General features: G+C 42.6%; 1 protein-coding gene across 8 annotated transcripts in view; it reads right to left on the minus strand.

Annotated features, from left to right (window-relative positions):
* Positions 1-10,816: 10,816 nt before the first annotated feature.
* Positions 10,817-18,806, minus strand: part of ATRX (ATRX chromatin remodeler) — a 183,759-nt gene continuing 175,769 nt past the window's right edge. For 6 of the 8 annotated variants that reach the window (XM_051968398.1, XM_051968397.1, XM_051968396.1 and 3 more), the window contains 5 exons: positions 18,129-18,164; positions 17,385-17,510; positions 15,794-15,889; positions 15,149-15,277; positions 10,817-14,201 (listed from right to left, as the gene is read on the minus strand). In XM_051968398.1, the coding sequence (XP_051824358.1) occupies positions 13,920-14,201; positions 15,149-15,277; positions 15,794-15,889; positions 17,385-17,510; positions 18,129-18,164 (669 nt within the window). In that variant the 3' untranslated portion in view covers positions 10,817-13,919. The remainder of the gene's footprint in view (positions 14,202-15,148; positions 15,278-15,793; positions 15,890-17,384; positions 17,511-18,128; positions 18,165-18,806) is intronic. The other 2 variants (XM_051968401.1, XM_051968394.1) reach the window with 1 other exon arrangement.

An 18,806-nucleotide genomic window follows, 5' to 3' on the forward strand; every position in this document is an offset into this window, starting at 1 on the left:
TCCAGCCGAGCCCTTGTTGTTGAAAGTGTATTTACAGGTTGCGGGGATTTGGGGGTGGGGTGGGGAGAACTAGAGTAGAGGAAGGGGGGGTGGGGATAGGACCTGAATATCACTCCCAGAGGTGGGGAAAAGAACAATTATGGGGAGGGAAGGAAAGGGAAGGGAGTGGAGGGGAAGGGAGGGCAATGGAGGGCATTGGGGGGGGTGCGTTTCCCACCACACAAACCACACAGACACCTTGACACCAAGCACATGAAAGAAGAGCCCAGAGCTTGCCACCATCCCCCAAATCCCTAGGGAGGCGACAGCCCCATATGTAGGAAGAGGGAGGAGGGGAGCAGGAAGGAAAAAACCCACGAAGATATCAGCACGAACGCTGTGCAGAAGGGCTAAAACTATTTATGAAATATGCTATTTATTTTGTATGTTTATTTATTTCAAAAGAATTTTATTTTTCAGAGAGATGTTATGATTGGATTTTAGTCAGAAAGAAGGTCCTACTGAAACACGAAACAAATGAGTTTTTGACGGTTTCCTGGCAATAAAATCGGCTTTATGATGTGGATTGCTGGTGACCTCATTGATTGGCTCACTCTCTAGGAGAGGTCAGCTTCCCTTTCCTCTCCAACACCTTAACAGTGGTGTTGACTGGCCTGCTTAGAGGCAGGTGGACCCATTACTCAGTATTTGTCGAGTGCTGACTGAATTCTTAGCCGTGGTGCTGTGTGATGATCACTATCACTAGCTCTGGCTTCAGTGGGGAGGCAGGCAGGGCATGACCAAGATCCTCAGTCCCCTGGTTTTCCTGACAAAGGCTCCTCACTGCCATGATCACTTAGCCAATACATGGCAGTTTGGACAGTGAGACCCAGGTCTCCAGGAAACAAAAGCGATCTTTTTACGGATCTGTTACTGTTTTACTACAAAATGGCCACATGAACTCTCTAGGGGCCACTCAGATCCTAGACCTAGACCTAACACTTCCTTTTACAGATCAGGAAACCGAGGCCCAGGGGTGAAGGGACTCACCCTCTGTCACATGACTCTTAGCGACACTCCTTCCACTTGTCTCCTTATTCTTCAGACATTTTAAGCGCCCGTGATAGGTCTCACCCTTTTATTGTGGCTGGAGAAATGCAAAGACAAATCAGATGGGGTCCCCTAGTCCTTGAGAAGTACATAATCACTTAGGAGAAATGGGAGACGTACACAGTACACATATAAAAACATTACAAACACAAGAGAAACAGATAATGCTATGGAATCGGGCAAAGGATCTGATCCCTTCAACATGGAAGGGGATCTGACTATCAGTCAATGAGGGAAAAAGAAGAGTCAAGAACGGGGCTAGAATAACAACTGCTTTGGCAGTATGGGGACCAGAAAGATTAGAGGCAGATTGTAGAGGGCTCGGAATTCTGGGTCAACTTTGGTCTTTCTTTAGAAAGGCAGTGGACAAACAATAAAGTTACTTGAGTCAAGGGAGCAACACGGGTTCTTTCGGCTGTTGTGATGTTACAGCGAGAAGCGACTAGCCAGTTGATAAGAGGGTATTGGACAATGGGTTTGGAACTTCTGGACCACAACTGGAAAAGTGGAATCTCTAGTTCTTGAGAATGAAATTTTGTTCTCTTGAGTTCAATGGAGAGTCATCAAAAGAGACTGATATGGATGCATAGAGAGCTCTCTGACCAACTTAATTTTCAAAAGGCCTATAAAGAAGATGGGGGAATCAAGGACAAGTACCAGACCTAGAAAAAAACCATGGCACTATTCACTAAGAAGATCAGGAGTACTAGAAGTCTGATTGAATGGGGATTGGCAAGGAAGGCCAAGAACAAATTAGGGTGGGGAGTTGTACTGGGGAAGAAAGATCCAAATAGAATAATGGTGGTAATAATAATTGATGGAGAAAAGGAAACAGTTACTTAGCTCTTACTTTCTCCTGCTCAGGGGGAAAAAAAAAAAAGGAGGATGTTTATCAAAGGTATATATCCAGGCCTTATAAGACTGTTTCTTAAATGGAATAGGAGTTCAGTAGAAAGATTCCAATTGATCAAAATAGCAGACAGGGAATGTTAGCACTAACATTACTAAATGTTCGGAGGTTTTACAGATTTGGGTTGCAATTCATTGGAATCTAAATGTTATAAACCCTGAGAATTCTAGTACTGCTCCGAGTGTCAGTACAGCTGACATATCTTAGCCTGACCTCTAGTCAATTCTGGGGGGTTTTTACTGATTTTTAAAGTTTGATTGGTACCTTATCTTTTTATATATCATTTCTGGATGTAATCCCCTCCATCACCTTTCAATGAATCTTGCTTTGTAGCAAAAGAAAATTGTTAAGCAAAAACAGTGTGCAGTGTTCCACACACATAATCCCCCACTTCTCCAATTAAAGGAGGGAAGTGTATTGCTTCAATTCCCTGGCCAAGGTTGATTATCACAGTGATATAGTGTCTGCTTTTCGTTGTTCTTTCCATTTACATTTTTTTGGTCATGTCTATCATTTTCCTGGTTCTGCTTAATTGCTCGGCATCAGTTCATAGACATGTGGCTCTGAATTCTTCATGTTTGTCATTTGTTAAGGTGCAGTAACACTCAAATAATGTTTATAGATCACACTTTTATTCGGCCATTCCTCAGGGCATCTTACTTTGTTTCCAGCTTTTCACTTCTACAAAAGCGCAATGATGAACATTTTGGTACATATGGGAACATCCTTTGTGTTTTCTTTGGCAAAGAGAATGAGCCTAGCCTTAAAAGAACAGAACAAGAATGGTTGATGGAATATTGACACCTAGCACAGGTAGAGAAATAATAGGAAGGCACATAGCTGCCTTACTTAAATGACCGTAAGGAGGCCCAGATGAACTATATGTTCTGATCCTGAAAGAACTGTGGAATGCGTTCTTGAGCGTAGACTTGGATATGGAAAGATATTCATATATGGAGATATGGAAGGTCCTTCAGAAGTCATCTGCACTCTATACCTTTCTTCCTTTGGCAGCCCAAAGGGAAGAAGTGATTTGCCCAACATCATGCAGATGATATGTGGCAGAGCCAGCTTTTGAACCTGGGTCCTCTGCCTTCAGATTCGATATTCTTCTCAGTATACCATCCTATCTTAGGTGACGGCTGAATCATGATTTGGCAGGAAAGGGATAGTGATTTGGGACTGGAGAAGGGCAAGTGTCCCAATTTGTTTTTCAAAAGGCAAGTCTGACAGCATCTTGGAAGACGGTACCCCATGACGACGAACGTTTCTGTCACTGTCTTAGACAAAAGCACGGGTCAAATGCTTATGAGATCTGCAAATGACATCGAAGCAAATAGGGTAGTTGATATATTGAATGAGAATGTGTAAGAAGAGATCACAGACTGACTAATGGGATGCAACTTAAGAGAGATAAATATGAAATGGTATGCTCAGGATTCAAAACAAAATCCACCTCACAAATACAAGATGAGGATAGCGTTGCTGGGAAGATGACTTAATGCAAGATAGATGAATTCTCCTACGCAACTGTCAGCTCAATAGGAGGCAACAATGTGACAGGAGGCCAAAATGGACACAGTAAGAGAGGCAGTATTGAGAAGAAGGGAGCTGACAGCTACTGTGTATCCTCATGGGCACAGACTACACAAGATGGAGAAAAGTGCTCCGTTCCCCTTTGCATTCACAGAGTGAGAAAGGACCTCGGAAATCCTGAAGTCCAACCCCCTTATTTGCCACAAGAAGTCATAGAGTAAGTGGCAAAACTTCCATTCAAATCTAGAACCTCTGAATCCAGATCAATTTCTCTTTGCACCATTGGATGCTAGACAAAAATCTTTTGGGGTTTTATTTTCAAAGACACAGGGTTAGAACAAGCAAATGCCCAGTAACCAAGGTATGGTTTCAAGTTTAACAACAAGAAAGTGTGTGTGTGTGTATTGACAGGTTGTTTTTTTTTGGGGGGGGGAGGGATTTCTTTTGGGATGGGGGAGAGGAACCTGTTTTATAATTAAGTTTTGTTATTGTTGTGTCCTTGTCAGTCATGTCTGACTTTTTGTCACCCCCCTCCCAATTGGAGCTTTCTTGGAAAAATACTGGAGCAGTTTGCCATTTCCTTCTCCAATTCATTTTACAGATGAGGAAATGAGGCAATTAAGGTGAAATGACTTGCTCAGGGTCACATAGCTAGTAAATTCTGAAATCACCTTTGAACTCAGGTGTTCCTGACTCCAGGGCCACAGTGCCACTTAGCCAGCCTAGCCTTAATAGCAATTAGGGCCTACCAGGGTGGTCATTCATCGGGGCAAGCGTCCTTGGGGAAGGAATTTCATCAAGGATTGTACATATTGAAGAAACTCAAAGTTGATTCTCTTTCCTTTGAGCTACTGTTCAGTTTTCTAATCAAAAGTCACAAAGTCCCCTTGCTCCCAGCATCGTTGATGATGCAAGGTCAGGGGGCCCGGCTCAGCACTTTCTCTTCAGACTTCAGAGTTTTAGAAAGAAATGGGGGTGGGGGTGTGTAAGCCAGATATCGTATGGGCTTCTTTGGCTCCCTCGGCAACTGTTGCTGTCTTTCTTGGGTACTGGTAGAAGAGATACCCAGTCTCCTTTCTGGGAAAAACGAGGGTCAAAGAAAGGACACCCCTAGGGACAGTCACAAAAGAACCAGAGGCTTCAATGTGGAATCTCACTAAGGAGCTGCTAAAGCTTTAACATCTGAAGGCCTTTTTGCTTGTCCATTTGTTTGTTTTAGCAAAGACAGCCACAATAAATGGGGTCGGCACCTCTTGGGCCTTGCCTGGCCCACTGGAGGAGCTGGAAGGCCTGATGTGGTTCATCATTAGAGGTTGCTCAGCCAGGATAAGATCCAGTGGTTGTGCCTTATGATTAGGATTCTTTTCAAAGCCATCATGGAAATCCTTTCAAACCAATTCTGAAAGAGAACACCGAAGGGTCTTAGGTGGGGGACTCCCTCAAAGTGGGCAGATTACAACTGTCTAAGACTTATTAGAGGAGCACTTGTTTGTCCTTTGTTTCTGAAAAGGACCTGTAGCATCATGGCTGATGTCTTGACTTTGTGTGTGAACTGGGGCTGTACAAAGTACATATTCTCTTCCAGGGAAAGTAGCTTCCAAGTCCAGTGGCAGGACCAAAGTCATGATGACTGGCAGTGGATGATCTTGGCATCTGTGACGAGCTCCACAGTGCTTTGGTAGCTTTGGGGCGTGGAGAAGCCTACACGTGCTTAAGGTGGACATCATTGTAACTCACCAACCAGTTTAAGGCTTGTGGGTATATGGGCTGTTCAGGAGGACCAGCCCCGCTGGTGTGAAACCTTGCCGAGTCCTTTTCAGAGCCGTTCACCCACCTCTGGTATCCAACTATCCCCCGACTCCCCTATAACTCCAAGAAACTGTAGACTTGCAACAGGATAAAGCCAGCATAAGCTCTCTCTAGGCAAAAGGGCTAAGCCACTTGTCATTAGCCCCCCACTCTTTAACCTGGGGCAAGTAAAGCCTTTTAGAGCTTGGAGACTTGTTTGTGATACACGGAAACTAGGTGACTGGCGTAGGGGCACACAGCTAATAAATATCAAAAGGAAATCAAGATTTGAATTCAGATCTTCTGCCCTCTTAAGAACTCCCATCCTATCCACGTCTAAGCAAAAGAAGCAGCTTTTCTGATTTTTCCTGATCATAACCAGGGCAGTAACGCACACATGACCAAAAATGCTCACGCTTCAAATTCTAAAGACGGTCTGCAGTTCAGGTCTGTGCATTGGCTCCTGAACTGAGAATCCCCTCTTACACTAGGCCCAGTGTGTTCACTGCTCTCAATTTTCAAAGAAGTTCTAGAATTGGGGAGGGGCAGGGAAGAGGGAAGGAAAGAAAAGGAGGAAGGCTATCATGTAAACAAGGGAGAATGATCTGGGTTCTAGAAACAATCCTAACAAAGCAAAACTGGACATATAGTGGGCAAAAGTCATAGTTAGCAAGCATTGACATGGTGCTTGAAGATTTGCAAAGCACAATCCAAGTTAATTTCATTTGTTGCTTAACAAGGACCTTCTGAGAGAAGCACTATTATCATTCCCATTTTACAGATGGAGAAATGGAGGCTGAGTGACTTGTCCTTAATTATAACATATCTGAGTGGGATAGGAACTTTAGTCTTCCTGAGTCCAAGTCCAGTACTCTGTCCAGTGTGTTCCCCAGCTGCCACAAGAAAAAGAGGTTGCTGATGATAGTAGGAGAATGAGGGTGTAAGGAGGGATTCTTCACCAGTCTAGGGGATGTGGACAGATCTACTTGGGTTTCTGAGTGGAGGGGCTGGGAGAGGAGACAGCAGAATAAGGCCAGGATGCGAAATCTTTTTGCAAAACTGAAGACTTAAGCCTAAGGAATGGCAAGGAATGGAGCACTGGGCATGTCTATAAACTGACTTCCTTCCCCAAAGTGGATTTCCTTAGGAAGAAGTTTTATGTACTCCCACTTGCGTGACTTGTAAATGCAGATCCTGAAACTTACTTTGTTCCTGGAGTTCCCAGGGCAGGAAGGAACACAGCTTTGGGAGCGAATATGGGCAAAAGATAAAGGAGGCTACAACTAGTGGAAGTGTTCATTAGAGCCAATTACAACTTGGTTCATCCGCTTTGTTATTAAACAACCTTTCAGAGCTCTCAACTGAGGAAGCAAGGGAGGAAGATGGAAGACAACTCAGTAGGATGTAGAGGCAAAGTCATAAGAACGGCTTCCACATCTTTGGCTCCCCAAGCTCTTCCCTCACCAGAGCCCAACGCCAGAGCCCCTGAACCTCTCTTTTCCAGAGAAAGAAACTGAAGCTCTGTGGGAGAGAAAGTGGTCCAAGGTCATAGAACTTGGCAGTAGGGGAACCTGCACGACTGGGGACCTCCAAGAACGGTGTTCTGTCCTCCATCAGGTCACACTGCCCTGTTCCAAGGTGAGGGTTTCTTTTATCCTCAAACTGGAAATAATTCTATATACCTTTGGGATTAGCCTTGTGCTTTTCTCACAGCAGAACCGTGAAATTTAGACCCACAAGGACATGGGGTTGTCATTTCACAGATGAGGCAACTCAAACACAGGGAATCTTAGTGGTCCTTGGTGGGAGGAGAGTGAAGGAAGCCCAGGAAACCAGATTTCTTGCCTTCTGGTCCAGCCGATTCGAAGCACTTCCTATCAGTGACTTCTTCCCTCCCAAGTTACTCGGGGTATATGTATCTCCTACGCTTCTCTGTACGCAAATAATATGATCCTAACTTCCTTGAGGTCAGGGAATTTCTCGTTTGCCCAAAACCTAGCATGGGGCCTGGCATCCGATGGATGGCCTGTTAAATGGAATCAAATTGTTAAATGGAAATATCACTTTAGCTATAATGGGGGTGGGGTTTACCATTCCATTGGCTTTTCTCCTTACTGAACTATATATAGGGTAATACATAAATAACTACAAAGGCATTTTGGAAGTACTGCAGGCTGAGCATTATTACTGCATCTGAAAAGGGAAGCTTATAAATTTAACATTATCTGCAGAGATAAGAGCATAGTGAATGAAAGGGTCTCCAGGAAAAGAAGCCAGAATGGGCTGTCCATGTTGGAAGGTTGGCCTGGGAAGAAAAAAGGAATGAAGTACCGTTTAGTTGCATGGGGTCATTTCACTTTCTACAAATGTCAGTAACTTAGAAGGATAGAATTAGGAGCGACCCAAAAATGGAGAAAGGAAAAATACTCAGGAAGAAATTCTTAGAGATGATATTCATACAAGATGGGGCAAGAATGGGAAGGGGCCTGGAGAAAGGGGGAGGGGAGGGTGTGTACGGTTTCAATTAGAATGAATGAAAACCTGGGCCCTGAACAAAACTCCCATCTGCTCCCTTCTGTCTTTAGGTTTCATATTCTCCAGTCCCGTAAACAAAAATCAAATCAAACATCTTAGATTCACAGAATCCAAAGGGTAGAAGAAGGGACTTTCGACTTCTGCTCCAGGTGTTCTTAACTTGGGCTCTGTGAACTTTCCTTTTAAGTAGAAAACTGTGTTTTAATATAGTGGATTTTTTTTTTTTGTTGCAATCCTCCAGATTTGATTTCACTGATCTAAAAAAGTTATTTTGAGAAAGAGTCCATGGCATCAAAATAGGTTAAGAACCCTGGCTTTTCTTTAGCTCCTGCACTTGACCAATGAGGAAATTGAGACCCAGGGAGGGGAGCTTACCCAAGGTCAATCAAACAGTGGCAAAAGGAGACCACCAACTGGGGTCTTCTCTCGGTCCATTAGCAGAGCCTCTTACTATCCTCTTCATACAGGTTTGACAAGTCTTCCTTTTCCATCCTTAAAACTGTATGTGGGGCCTAGGGATCAAATACCTAGACAGCTACTCATTAGCAGCCTTCCTGTCTCCAACCCTTTCCCATCCTGCACTCTCTAAGCCATCCAAATTACCTGCTGCTTTGACCACATCACTCCCTGCCAAAAAGCCCTCCTCACCCTCCATATCAAATTACTCATTTTACCTTTTAAGTCCTTCCATCAATCTATTGCACTTTAGTTTCCCTCTTCCTATCTCTCCACCTGCCCTCCCTTTCTGTCAGCCCCTTTGTCCCCCCCGCTCACAATCCTGCCACATTCCCCGGGAACAAAGCTCCTCTTACCTAGCTGCTAAGCCATCTTTCTTCACGGTCCTCCAATCCTAACAGAGGCTGACTAGATGTGGGTGGGGTAGAGTGTGGCAGCCCGAACTCCATAGGTCGAGTGTGCCTTTCAAAACAGACGTGAGACAAGGATGCTACCGATCGAATCCAATCCCAACTGCTTCCCGCCTCCCCATCCTGTTTATGGAAACTCCAAGGCAGATGTGCAATCTCCCTCCAATATCTGGGGTTGCTGGGCAGAAAGACAGCGTACTCCTCCTCACACAGATTCGGGGGGGATTTGCCATGGCCAGATTTCCCTTGCCCCAAAGCAAAAGGTGGTCTCTGGGACTTAACTAGACTTTCCAGGCTCTAAATGAATGCCACGGTCTCATTTGGCACCCTAATGATATATACACATATACATACACATTACGCATACATACATGATGTACACATCTACACAAACGCCAATCATTAAGTGCCTGGGATTTGCCGGGCCCTCTGCCAAGCATGGGGAGGCCCTGCTAAGGCCTGGAGGTGTGGAGCTGAGCAGTAGTACGGGGGAAGAGGATAGACGGCCTCCCTCAGAGGCAGGAAGACCTCTCTCCAAGGGCATCCTTGGCCACCCACTAGATGTGAATCCCCCGACTTCTCAATTTCTCAGGCAGCTCCCTAAAAACTGTAAAGGCAAGGACGGGTGTAGATCTGCCCAGGCAGAATTTCTTTGGAACTTCTTGATGGTGGAAAGTCCTTATCCTTTGAAAGTAGGATGGAAGAGGCAGCTGGTGGCTAGATCACCTGACTCCAGCAGTTCTTATTCTGCTTCAACTACTTTCTACTCGCTTGAACATTAGCACATCATTTACTAAGAGCAGCCAACAACCATAGAGAGCTTTGAGGTTTCTAAGATACCACTGGTACAGATTTTGAATAGTGTGTTTTAGAATCATATACCCTTTCTCAAAATGTAAATTTATTGGGACATATAGTGAATCCTCTTGGATGTTGTTCTGTGCACATGACAATGATTTGGTTTTCCTATTTTCTATTTCATTTAAATTAAAAAAAAAAAAGGTTCCCATTGTTCATGTTTTCTCACTTGCTCCTCATCCATTTCACAGATATGAAACAGGCTGAGAAAGGCTATGTGGCTTAGTCACGGAGATGTCTGAAGCAAGTTGCATAACTCTTCCCAACTCCAAGACCATATGTTCTTACCTGTTAGGGGGGTAGGGGCAAGGGTCTAGTTGCCCCTACCTAACCTATTTAAACCTCTTAAAGCCACCACTTCATTTGTATATGAGGATCTTAATTCCCAAATACAGACTCTTTCACAGGGTTGTGTGAAGAAGCCCCAAGCCACTATCCTCCAAAAGGGAAGATTTACATGTGGCTTTAAGCGTTGCCAAGCATTTGGACACATCTCATATAAGTAGAGCTCCGAGGAAAACCTCAGTTTTGCTCCTCCTTGGAAAAGCAATATATAAATTCTGGCTATTATTTCCTATGAAAATAGCGTGGCTTTTGGGGGGTTTAAAAACTCTCCAAAATCTAAGCATGAGGTACTGGCAAGTGACTATCATATGATGCAGCTGCCAGGCAAGAGAGGGTGAACTAGCATTTAAGCACCTACTATTTTCAAAGCATTGGAGATACCAAAAGTCAAAAACCAGTCCTTGTTCTTAAGAGCTCACAATCTGATGGAAGGAATGACACGGAAGAAGCCTGAGGCTAATTAGTAGCTCAGAGGTATACGTTGTCTAGAAAGAGCTGGGATTTCAGGGGCATGGAGACCTTCCAGTGTAAGAATTCTATCCACCATCACAGATGGCAACTTCTATGAGTAGCCGGTAAATCTTAGGGGGCTGTGGGAGAGGCCCATATGGACTAAATGGTTTGCTCAGGAGCACAGCTAATATAAGAGGTAGGATCCGATCTGTGTCAATGCACGTGTATGTGCACATGCGTGGGCACATGCACATGGCAAGCTCGCTTCCTTAGACCAATTCTCCTTTAAAACTGGAGATGTTTTAGTATCATTCCTGCACTGCCTTCGCCAACCCTGAGTAACTGAGCGTTCCATGGGAACATTTGATGGCTGCCAATTTTCTACAGACCGAGGTGTTCCTAGGGCTTCAAGACAATGAAAATGAAGTCTGGGGAGTGATGTATTTTGGTCACTTTATTAAATGATATTAAATAGTTTAAAGTTCAACTACTAAACAGCACTTTGAATGGTGAAAACACAAGATAGTAATATTGTCATACTTGAATGCTTTTCTTGAAAAACACAATTCCAGTCCTTATATATATATTACAAAACAGCCTTAGAGGAAGAGGTGGACATCTTTTCTACAGTACTTAAGATATCGAATACAGAACCAAAAAGCCGTCTAACAGAAACAAAGGCAAGTCTTCACAGCTGTATGATTTCAGCAGCCAAAGCTGGTTGATGGGACTGAAACATTACTATACAACTGGGACAAAACATATACAATCTCACAATACTAAGCAAAAACGCTTTACATCCAAAGGAAGAAACAGGTTACAAAATGTGGAGAATTCCGCAGGCAAAATTGTATTACAAGCAACATTTTTAATTGTCATTTTTAAGCCATTGCAACTAGTTAAAACATCTAAAACAAATACAAAAATGAGTTTCTTAATGGTGTATTTGTCTTTAAATATTTGTTAAAGCTTGGTGTTATATTCAAAGCACATAGTATGCAGCTAAAAAGCCAAGTGAGAAGACTGCATGTAAAGTGGTCCAAGTTTACTTTCCAAATCCCTTCTCCTATTTGTCATTCTTCTTTAATACCTAATTTCCTCCATGGTGAAAAACATCTCTCAAAATGTTGCCTAAAAGTTCCACATCTAAGTCTCTGAACCAAAAACAAAAAAACAAAAAACAAAAAACAACTCAGACCATGATGCAAATTCTCAGGTCTGATAGATTCTATTTACAGTATTCAGGACGCATCAGTGGAATAGACCGTCTTCAAATACTAGTCTCATACAACTCAATCTGTCATTTCTTCAAAAGCAAATGCATGTCAAGTTCTCCCTCCTCAAACTCCTCAATCTGGTAAAACAACTGGCCAATGTATCCCAATATATGAAAGTTTGTTCAGGGACATTTCACCACAGAAGAAATATTATTAAAAAAATCCGTTTTAGCTGCTTTTGCACCACCAGACCTCACAAATTTTATATCACAAACCAAAATTTAAAACTTCACAAAAATGAAGTCACTCACAATATTTTAGATGTCAAAATACTAGCTCTTTCCAAACATAAAACTGAAATCATTCAAGAATGATTAAAATAACTCAAACAGTTTTAGCTAATGTCAGCAACTCATATTGAGTCCAATAACACTTAGCGCCTATGCTGTCAAGCTTTTTTTTCCCTCTATAATTCTGTAGCAGTTTATTTATTACGTGTTATGCCATCATTTCAAACATGTTGAGTTTACTTCTATATTCTAATAGTAATGTTTTTTGTAGACATTCCATCAACAAAATGTTATGCAAAAAAAAAAAAAAAAGATGGTAGGTTTACAATACTGATTAAAAGAGAATAAAAAAAAAGGTTTTTTCTCAGTAAAAACCAGATGAAGGGGTATTAACCTAGTAAAATTCACAAAAGTGGGAACTCAAAGGTCTAAATTTATCTTTTTTTTTTTTTTTTTTTTTTTTTTTTTTTTTTTTTTTTAAAAGAAGTAACTCCTGTTCCTAGGAAAACCTAAATGAGGGTTAGTATGGTGGGAGGTGGCGTTGAGAGAAGAGCGAGAAGAGCATGGAAGCCAGAGATTCTTATCTTGAAGAGGAATGATTTCACAATACTGACAGCACTGGAAATTGTTTAAGCACATTCCTCCTATGAACTGAACATCAGCAGTAGTTCTGCCATTTTGATGTTGTTTATAAAACAGGGTGTGAACCTAACAACCACCATTACTGGCTTAACCCTTAAATGCTTGGAGCTGGATTTTCTCGGCCTATACCCCGTTGCCAGCAACGGGATGAAGCACCAGCACCGGCACCAAGCGTGATCATCGTGTGCTTTGTGTCAGTGCCAAAAGGGAGAGAGGGGAGGGTAAAAGGAGAGGGAGAAATGGGAAGGGAGGGGAGGAGAGGAGGGAGAAATGGGAAGGGAGGGAGGGACAAAAGGAGAAAGTGAAAAGGGAGATGGAGAAGTGAGGGAGAAAATTCCAAGGAGAGAAAAAGGGAGGAAGAGAGGAAGAAAAATTATTAATAAATGGAAGATTCGTGATTTGCGTGTGCTTTGTGTCAGTGCCAAAAGGAAGAAAGAGAAAAGAGGGAAGGGAAGAGAAAGGGCAAGCAAGGAATGGAGGGCCCGACAGATAAAGGAAAGAGACGCACAAATCGGGAGGGAGAAAAGGGGGGAAGGAGTGGGAGAGAGGGTAAGAGAAGAGAGGAAGAGAGAAATTATTATTATATGGAAGATAACCCATAACCCTGAAGTTTATCAATAATTCCAGCACATAAGTGAAATTTTTAAATGGCAGAAAGACTAGAGAAGAATACCAAATTCTTCGGAAGCTGTACTTAAGGCTGTTGGAACAACTGGAAGTGCAGGACTCGAAAGGGTCAGAGCAGTGGGATTTAAGATATTGCACTCAATAATCCTGTGTGTTAAAAGAGAACCCTCAGCTTCTAAATTGTTGAATCGATACAGGCTTAGCACAAGCCTAGTTTCAGACCAGTCAAAAGGACTCTAAAACCATTTCTGTCACTTTAATCAAGAAATTGATTAGGTACAAAAGGCAATCCCTAATTTGAGGAATCAACTCTAATTAAGAACTCAGCTGTGTGCGCACGTGTGTTTGTATGTGTGTGTTTGTGTGTGTGTGTGTGTGTATGTATACACTTGGAAATTTGTATTCTTTCCTAAGCTGCTTAAGCTCATAATGATGGCATGATTGCTAAAAGCAGGCAAAGGACTTTAGAGAGGAAACCTGGGGAGCTGCTACTGTCATGGAAGGGTTTGTTTTCACTGAAAACAATTTGAAATCTCTCCTGTACTCAACACATGTAAGAAGATTCTAGGCAACATTACTGACCAATGTCAGGGAGAAATGGTCCGTCCTATTTAAAGAAAATTGAAAAGCTAATATGGAACATGTAATTTAAGGGGACCAAACTATTTATACAGTTGAGTTCTGTTAAGCCATTGATTCCTAAAAAAATAAAAGATCTTTCTTTTCTTTGATTTGAACAATCCTTGTAGCTCTTCGTGCAAAATCACATTGATTTCCCTTGGGAAGGTCCAGGATTTTTGCTTCTCATCGGGGGCGGCGCGCGCTGCAGTGGCGGAGGCTGCAGACCACCAGCCACCGACTGATACATTCCTCTCATATCAATCTGCTGGTAGTTGGAAGGATTCATGATTAAATTCGGAGGCTTTGGCATCATGAGGTGGTGACTCAGGGCTGCTTGTTGATAAGACATCTGTTGCTGCTGTTGCTGATTGTACTGCTGCTGGAGCCTCCGGTTCATCAGGATCCGCTGAACACAGCTGATTAGCTGTGGACACAAAGTGGAGCCGTGACCATTCCAGGCCCAGAGTCCCACTGGGAGCTATGGGCCATGGGGGAGGGAGAGAAGGGGAAAGGAGAGGGGGAGGGGTGGGAGCTGGAGCAGGAGCTGGAGGGTCCAAGGACCAGCCCCAAAGGAAAAACCACCTCAGAAACACCATTTAGGACTAAGTTCTCTTAATGACTCAACCATTGTATTGCAAAGCAGCATTTAGTTTAGTTGCTATAGTGACCAGCTCGACTGCAGGGGAAATTACTGCCAAGTATTAGTTACAGCAGGTCTTCTTTATTTGAGCAGGTCTCCTTTGTCACCTCTTGGAAAATCTCACATATTGATGAACAAATAAATATTTCTAGAGACAAACACCAACAGAGAAAAGCCACTTCCAGTTGGGGAGCATTACAGTCCCACAGCCTCAAATTCCCCCAAGGAGAACTGAAAACCATTGGGCTCCCCAAGCCAATCCCACGGGAGGGCAGAACCCCAACTTATTTGGAAGTGGCCAGAGGCTGGCAAAGGGATGCCCTGGTAAGGACTGACCAGCAATGAATGATTCGCAGAGACTACCATGGCATTAAAAATGGTTCCAATGTAGTTTGAAAAGAGATGCCGGCTGGGGGGACTCATTTTCAGACAACGCTTCCACCTGCAGTCTTCCGATGGAAATGTGTACCCGAGCACGCGTTTTGGGGACGCTGGGGATGTGCGTGTCTAAGATTAACATGGTATGGTTTAAAAAAACCCAAGTAAAATTCTGGCCTAGATGACCTCAAAAATGAAGCAATATCAAGGAGAACCAATCTGGTTTTCAACTTATGGCCAGGATCTCTCTGAGGAAGAACCAAAGACCATGTTCCCGGCATATATTTTTTCCACATCCGTCAGTCTCAATTCAATAGAATAAAGTACAATTTAAAGACTCAGGCGACTCTTACCATCTGTTGTTTTGTCAATACATCATTGTAGATTGCTTCTCTCCTTTTCACGTCAAGTTCCTGGCTGGCTTGTCTATTTAATGCCAAAGCTTGCACTTGGGCTTCTGTCAGATTCATGTTTTCCTTCCACTAAATGGAAAAGATTGGATTTAGTCCTAGACAACAGCAATTCAATCTGGTGAACATCTAACACTGCAAAGACTGCAGACTGAAGCAGGAAAAAGCTACTCCATTGGAGCATTGATCCAGGGACCACAAGAGTTCAAAAATGGAGCCTCCCAGACCCATGTACCGATTCCCTTAAACAGAGACTTTCTATTAGGCTGATCATCCAAGATGTATAGAAAGCACTAGCAAAAGAAAACAAGGCAGACATATCTCGGGCTGGTCAATGTCCTGGTTCAAATAACTCCCTAGCTGGGAAGTAAGTGCCTGGAGGTGAACTGGAACTCCAGGCTATGAGGCCCCAAGCCCTAGCCCTCAAACTTTGAACATGAATAATAATAAAATTCCACAGGCCCTCTGTTTTCAGGAGAAGGTTTGAGTATAGGTTCTGTCATACAAACTTTTCAAAAGGGGCCTACTTTGCTCTCCAGCAAATAAATCTCCAGAAGGTGGGGAGGGAAGAGAAAGTATGTCACTCACTACAGCAGAAATGATGTCTTCCAGGGGTTGAATCCGCACTGCTGTCACACTGTTGGTCGCTTCTACAACTTTTTCTCTGCCTTGGTTAATGAGGTCCTGGAAGAATTCAGTGACATTAAATCCCACCGACATTTATACAACTGATAATATTATTAAAGTAAAGAGAGAGAAAGAGAGAGAGAGAGAGAGAGAGAGAGAGAGAGAGAGAGAGAGAGAGAGAGAGAGAGAGAAGAGGATGGAGAGACAAACAGAGAAGTACCAGAGTAAGTTGTCAAAAGCATTTGGAATACTTCCACTCCCCAATTTGCTAGGCTTATTTTGTAAATTGGTTTTACAGCTCAATGTCTTAGCCAAATTCATGGCTGATAATATGGAAAAAAAGGTCAAATCCAAAGGAGTGGATTTGGTAAGAAGATAACAAATTCTAACCCACAACTAATGAAAATCTCAAATCAATATTGTATTTTTTTTTAAAAGCACAATTTGAAGTGCTATTTCTCTAGCCAATAAGGCACCCTCCCTACTGGGTCATAAAGAAATTATTAATTTAAATCTAGCTAAAGTCGAATCATTCCTGTTTCACAAATAGGTTTTAATAAATTAGGTTCATTTGTTCAATAAACATTTATAAAATGCCTACTATGTGTCAATCAAGCATTGTATGAAGCATTGGAGATATATAAGAGGAATAAATCAAGGCTCTGCTCTCAAGAACTTTACAAGTGGGGGAGACAACGTGCAAAAAAATACAGAAGAATTATGAGATAATTGAGAGAAGGAAGGCACTGGAAAATTAAGAGGGGTTGGGGAAGGCTTCCCATAGGAGGTGGGATTTTTATTTGGGACACAAAGGAAGCCAGAGAGGTCAGTACTCAAAAGTGAAGGAGGGAGAGCATTCCAGGAATGGGAGCCGGTCAGATAGAATGCTCAGGAAGTATGAACTGAGTCATTCACATAGCAGCAAGGAGTCTAGTATCATCGGAGAGAAAAATATGTCTTAAGGACTGAAGTGTAAGAGGATCACAAAGGTAGCAGGGCTCTGAATGCCAAGCAGAGCAGTTTATATTTTCTCCTGGTGGTGATAAGGAACCACTGGAGTTTATTGGGTAAGGAGGTGACAGGCTCAGACCTGAACTCTGGAGGCTGGATGGATTGGAATGGGGAAAGAATTGAGAGAGGTGATCCACCAGCAGTTATTGAAATAAGCAAAGCAAAGGGGTGATGAGGGCTTCAGGGGGAGATAGTGAGGAATCCAAGATGACCCTGAGGGTCTGAGCCTGAGGGACTGAGAGTATGGTTTTGCTCTCAGTTCTGCGCAATAGGCAAAGCTTAAGGGGAAAGACAATGAGTTCCATTCTGAACAGGCTGAAATTAAAATGCCTACTGGACATCCAGTGTGAGATAACAGAAGGGCAGTTGGAGATGTAAGCCTGGCGGTCAGAAGAAAGATTTGGAATGCTTGAAGAATAGAAGAAAAATTTCTTGCATCATTACCTATGATCCTATTCATAGGAAATATCTGAAGAAGCACTCAACTCTAGGACATTTAGAAGATGCCTTTCCATACTCATAGTTGGTCTCCACAACTTACCTCAAGCTGTTGATTACTCATTGCGGACAGGGCTCCCAAATTGAAAGGAATATATGGGGTTTGAGAGTTGAAATTGACAGGAGGTAAACTGGTCCCAGTTGGCATGTTGAAGCGCATGGTAAGTCCCTAAAAAAAAAAAAACACCACCCCAAATCATTTTTCACATATAAATCATATTCACACACTTAAACCTTTACATTCTGCATCACCATTGTGTTTGAAAAAGAATCTACTTGTCTCAGATCTAGCAAATTATTAACACTCTTCCACACACAAACAAAAGTCCTTTTTCAGCCGAAACCAAGATCTTATTACACAGAAAGCTTTAACCTGTAAACGCGCCCCTCTTTTTCTCCTGAGATTCCCACAGAACTGGGTTTTTCAGAGAATTCTGATGACAAACGTAGCATCACAAGAAGGCCACAGAGCTTTTGAAATAATGAATTTCGGGGAGTTTAAAAAGGATACAGTGTTAAGACAACTTTTCCCATGATCGTACACATACATTTTTACTAAAATTTATCATTAAAAGGATTTTTACAAAAAACCACAAATTTAAAAACTTGTTTTTAAACACAAAGTGACTGTTGTAGACTAACAGCCAATAATAGAATCTGCATCCATACCCTGATATACTTTCTGTAATAACTTAGTTTTCACAATAAAGAGGGTAACAGAACATCAACCAAGACCTGAATAATTAGACTTACTGTAACTACAGTTATTAGTAAATATAGCTGGTACCTGTTCATCCATGCCCCTCAATGCAGTAATCTTCTCCTGTTAGCAAGCAATGGGAAACCATGGATTGAATGGAGAATAACCAGGTTTTTACCCTATACAATCTCCTCATCTGTGAGGTGAGGAGGTTGAATTAGATGATCTCTAAAGTCCTTCTAAGTTCTAACAGTCTTTATGTCTCTGAACTGGAAACACAAACTTGAGATGATTCAATACTGGTCAGTTGTTCCCCCCACCCCCATCCCACCTGCCCACCCAGCCCTCCCCTCCCCTCCATTCCACGGCTTCCTTTGGATCCTGCCTGATCTGTATTAGACCCACATGAACCCTTATAGTTCTCCACAACATTTGGTAAAGACAGGATAGCGGGAAGTGTGGGAAAAGAAAAGAAACAGAGTAGAAAGAGCACAGGATGTGGAATTCAAAAGTGAGCATCACAGATTGAGAGTTGAAAGGGACCTTAGAGAAACTAAGTATAACTCTCTCTCTCTTTTTTTTTTTACAGAGAAGGAAAAAGACTACACTTGTCTAAAGCCACACGACCTGTATATGGATTGGCAAGGTTTGAACAGAGCTCCTGACTCCAGCACCAGTGCTCTTTCCGGAAACTGTACCCTACTGCTTCTCAACTCTGTTATTTGCTCGGCTCATTTGGCTAAGTAATTTCACCTCTATGGGCCT

The sequence above is a fragment of the Antechinus flavipes genome, chromosome X (assembly GCF_016432865.1).
Source record: "Antechinus flavipes isolate AdamAnt ecotype Samford, QLD, Australia chromosome X, AdamAnt_v2, whole genome shotgun sequence".
Lineage (NCBI taxonomy): Eukaryota > Metazoa > Chordata > Mammalia > Dasyuromorphia > Dasyuridae > Antechinus > Antechinus flavipes.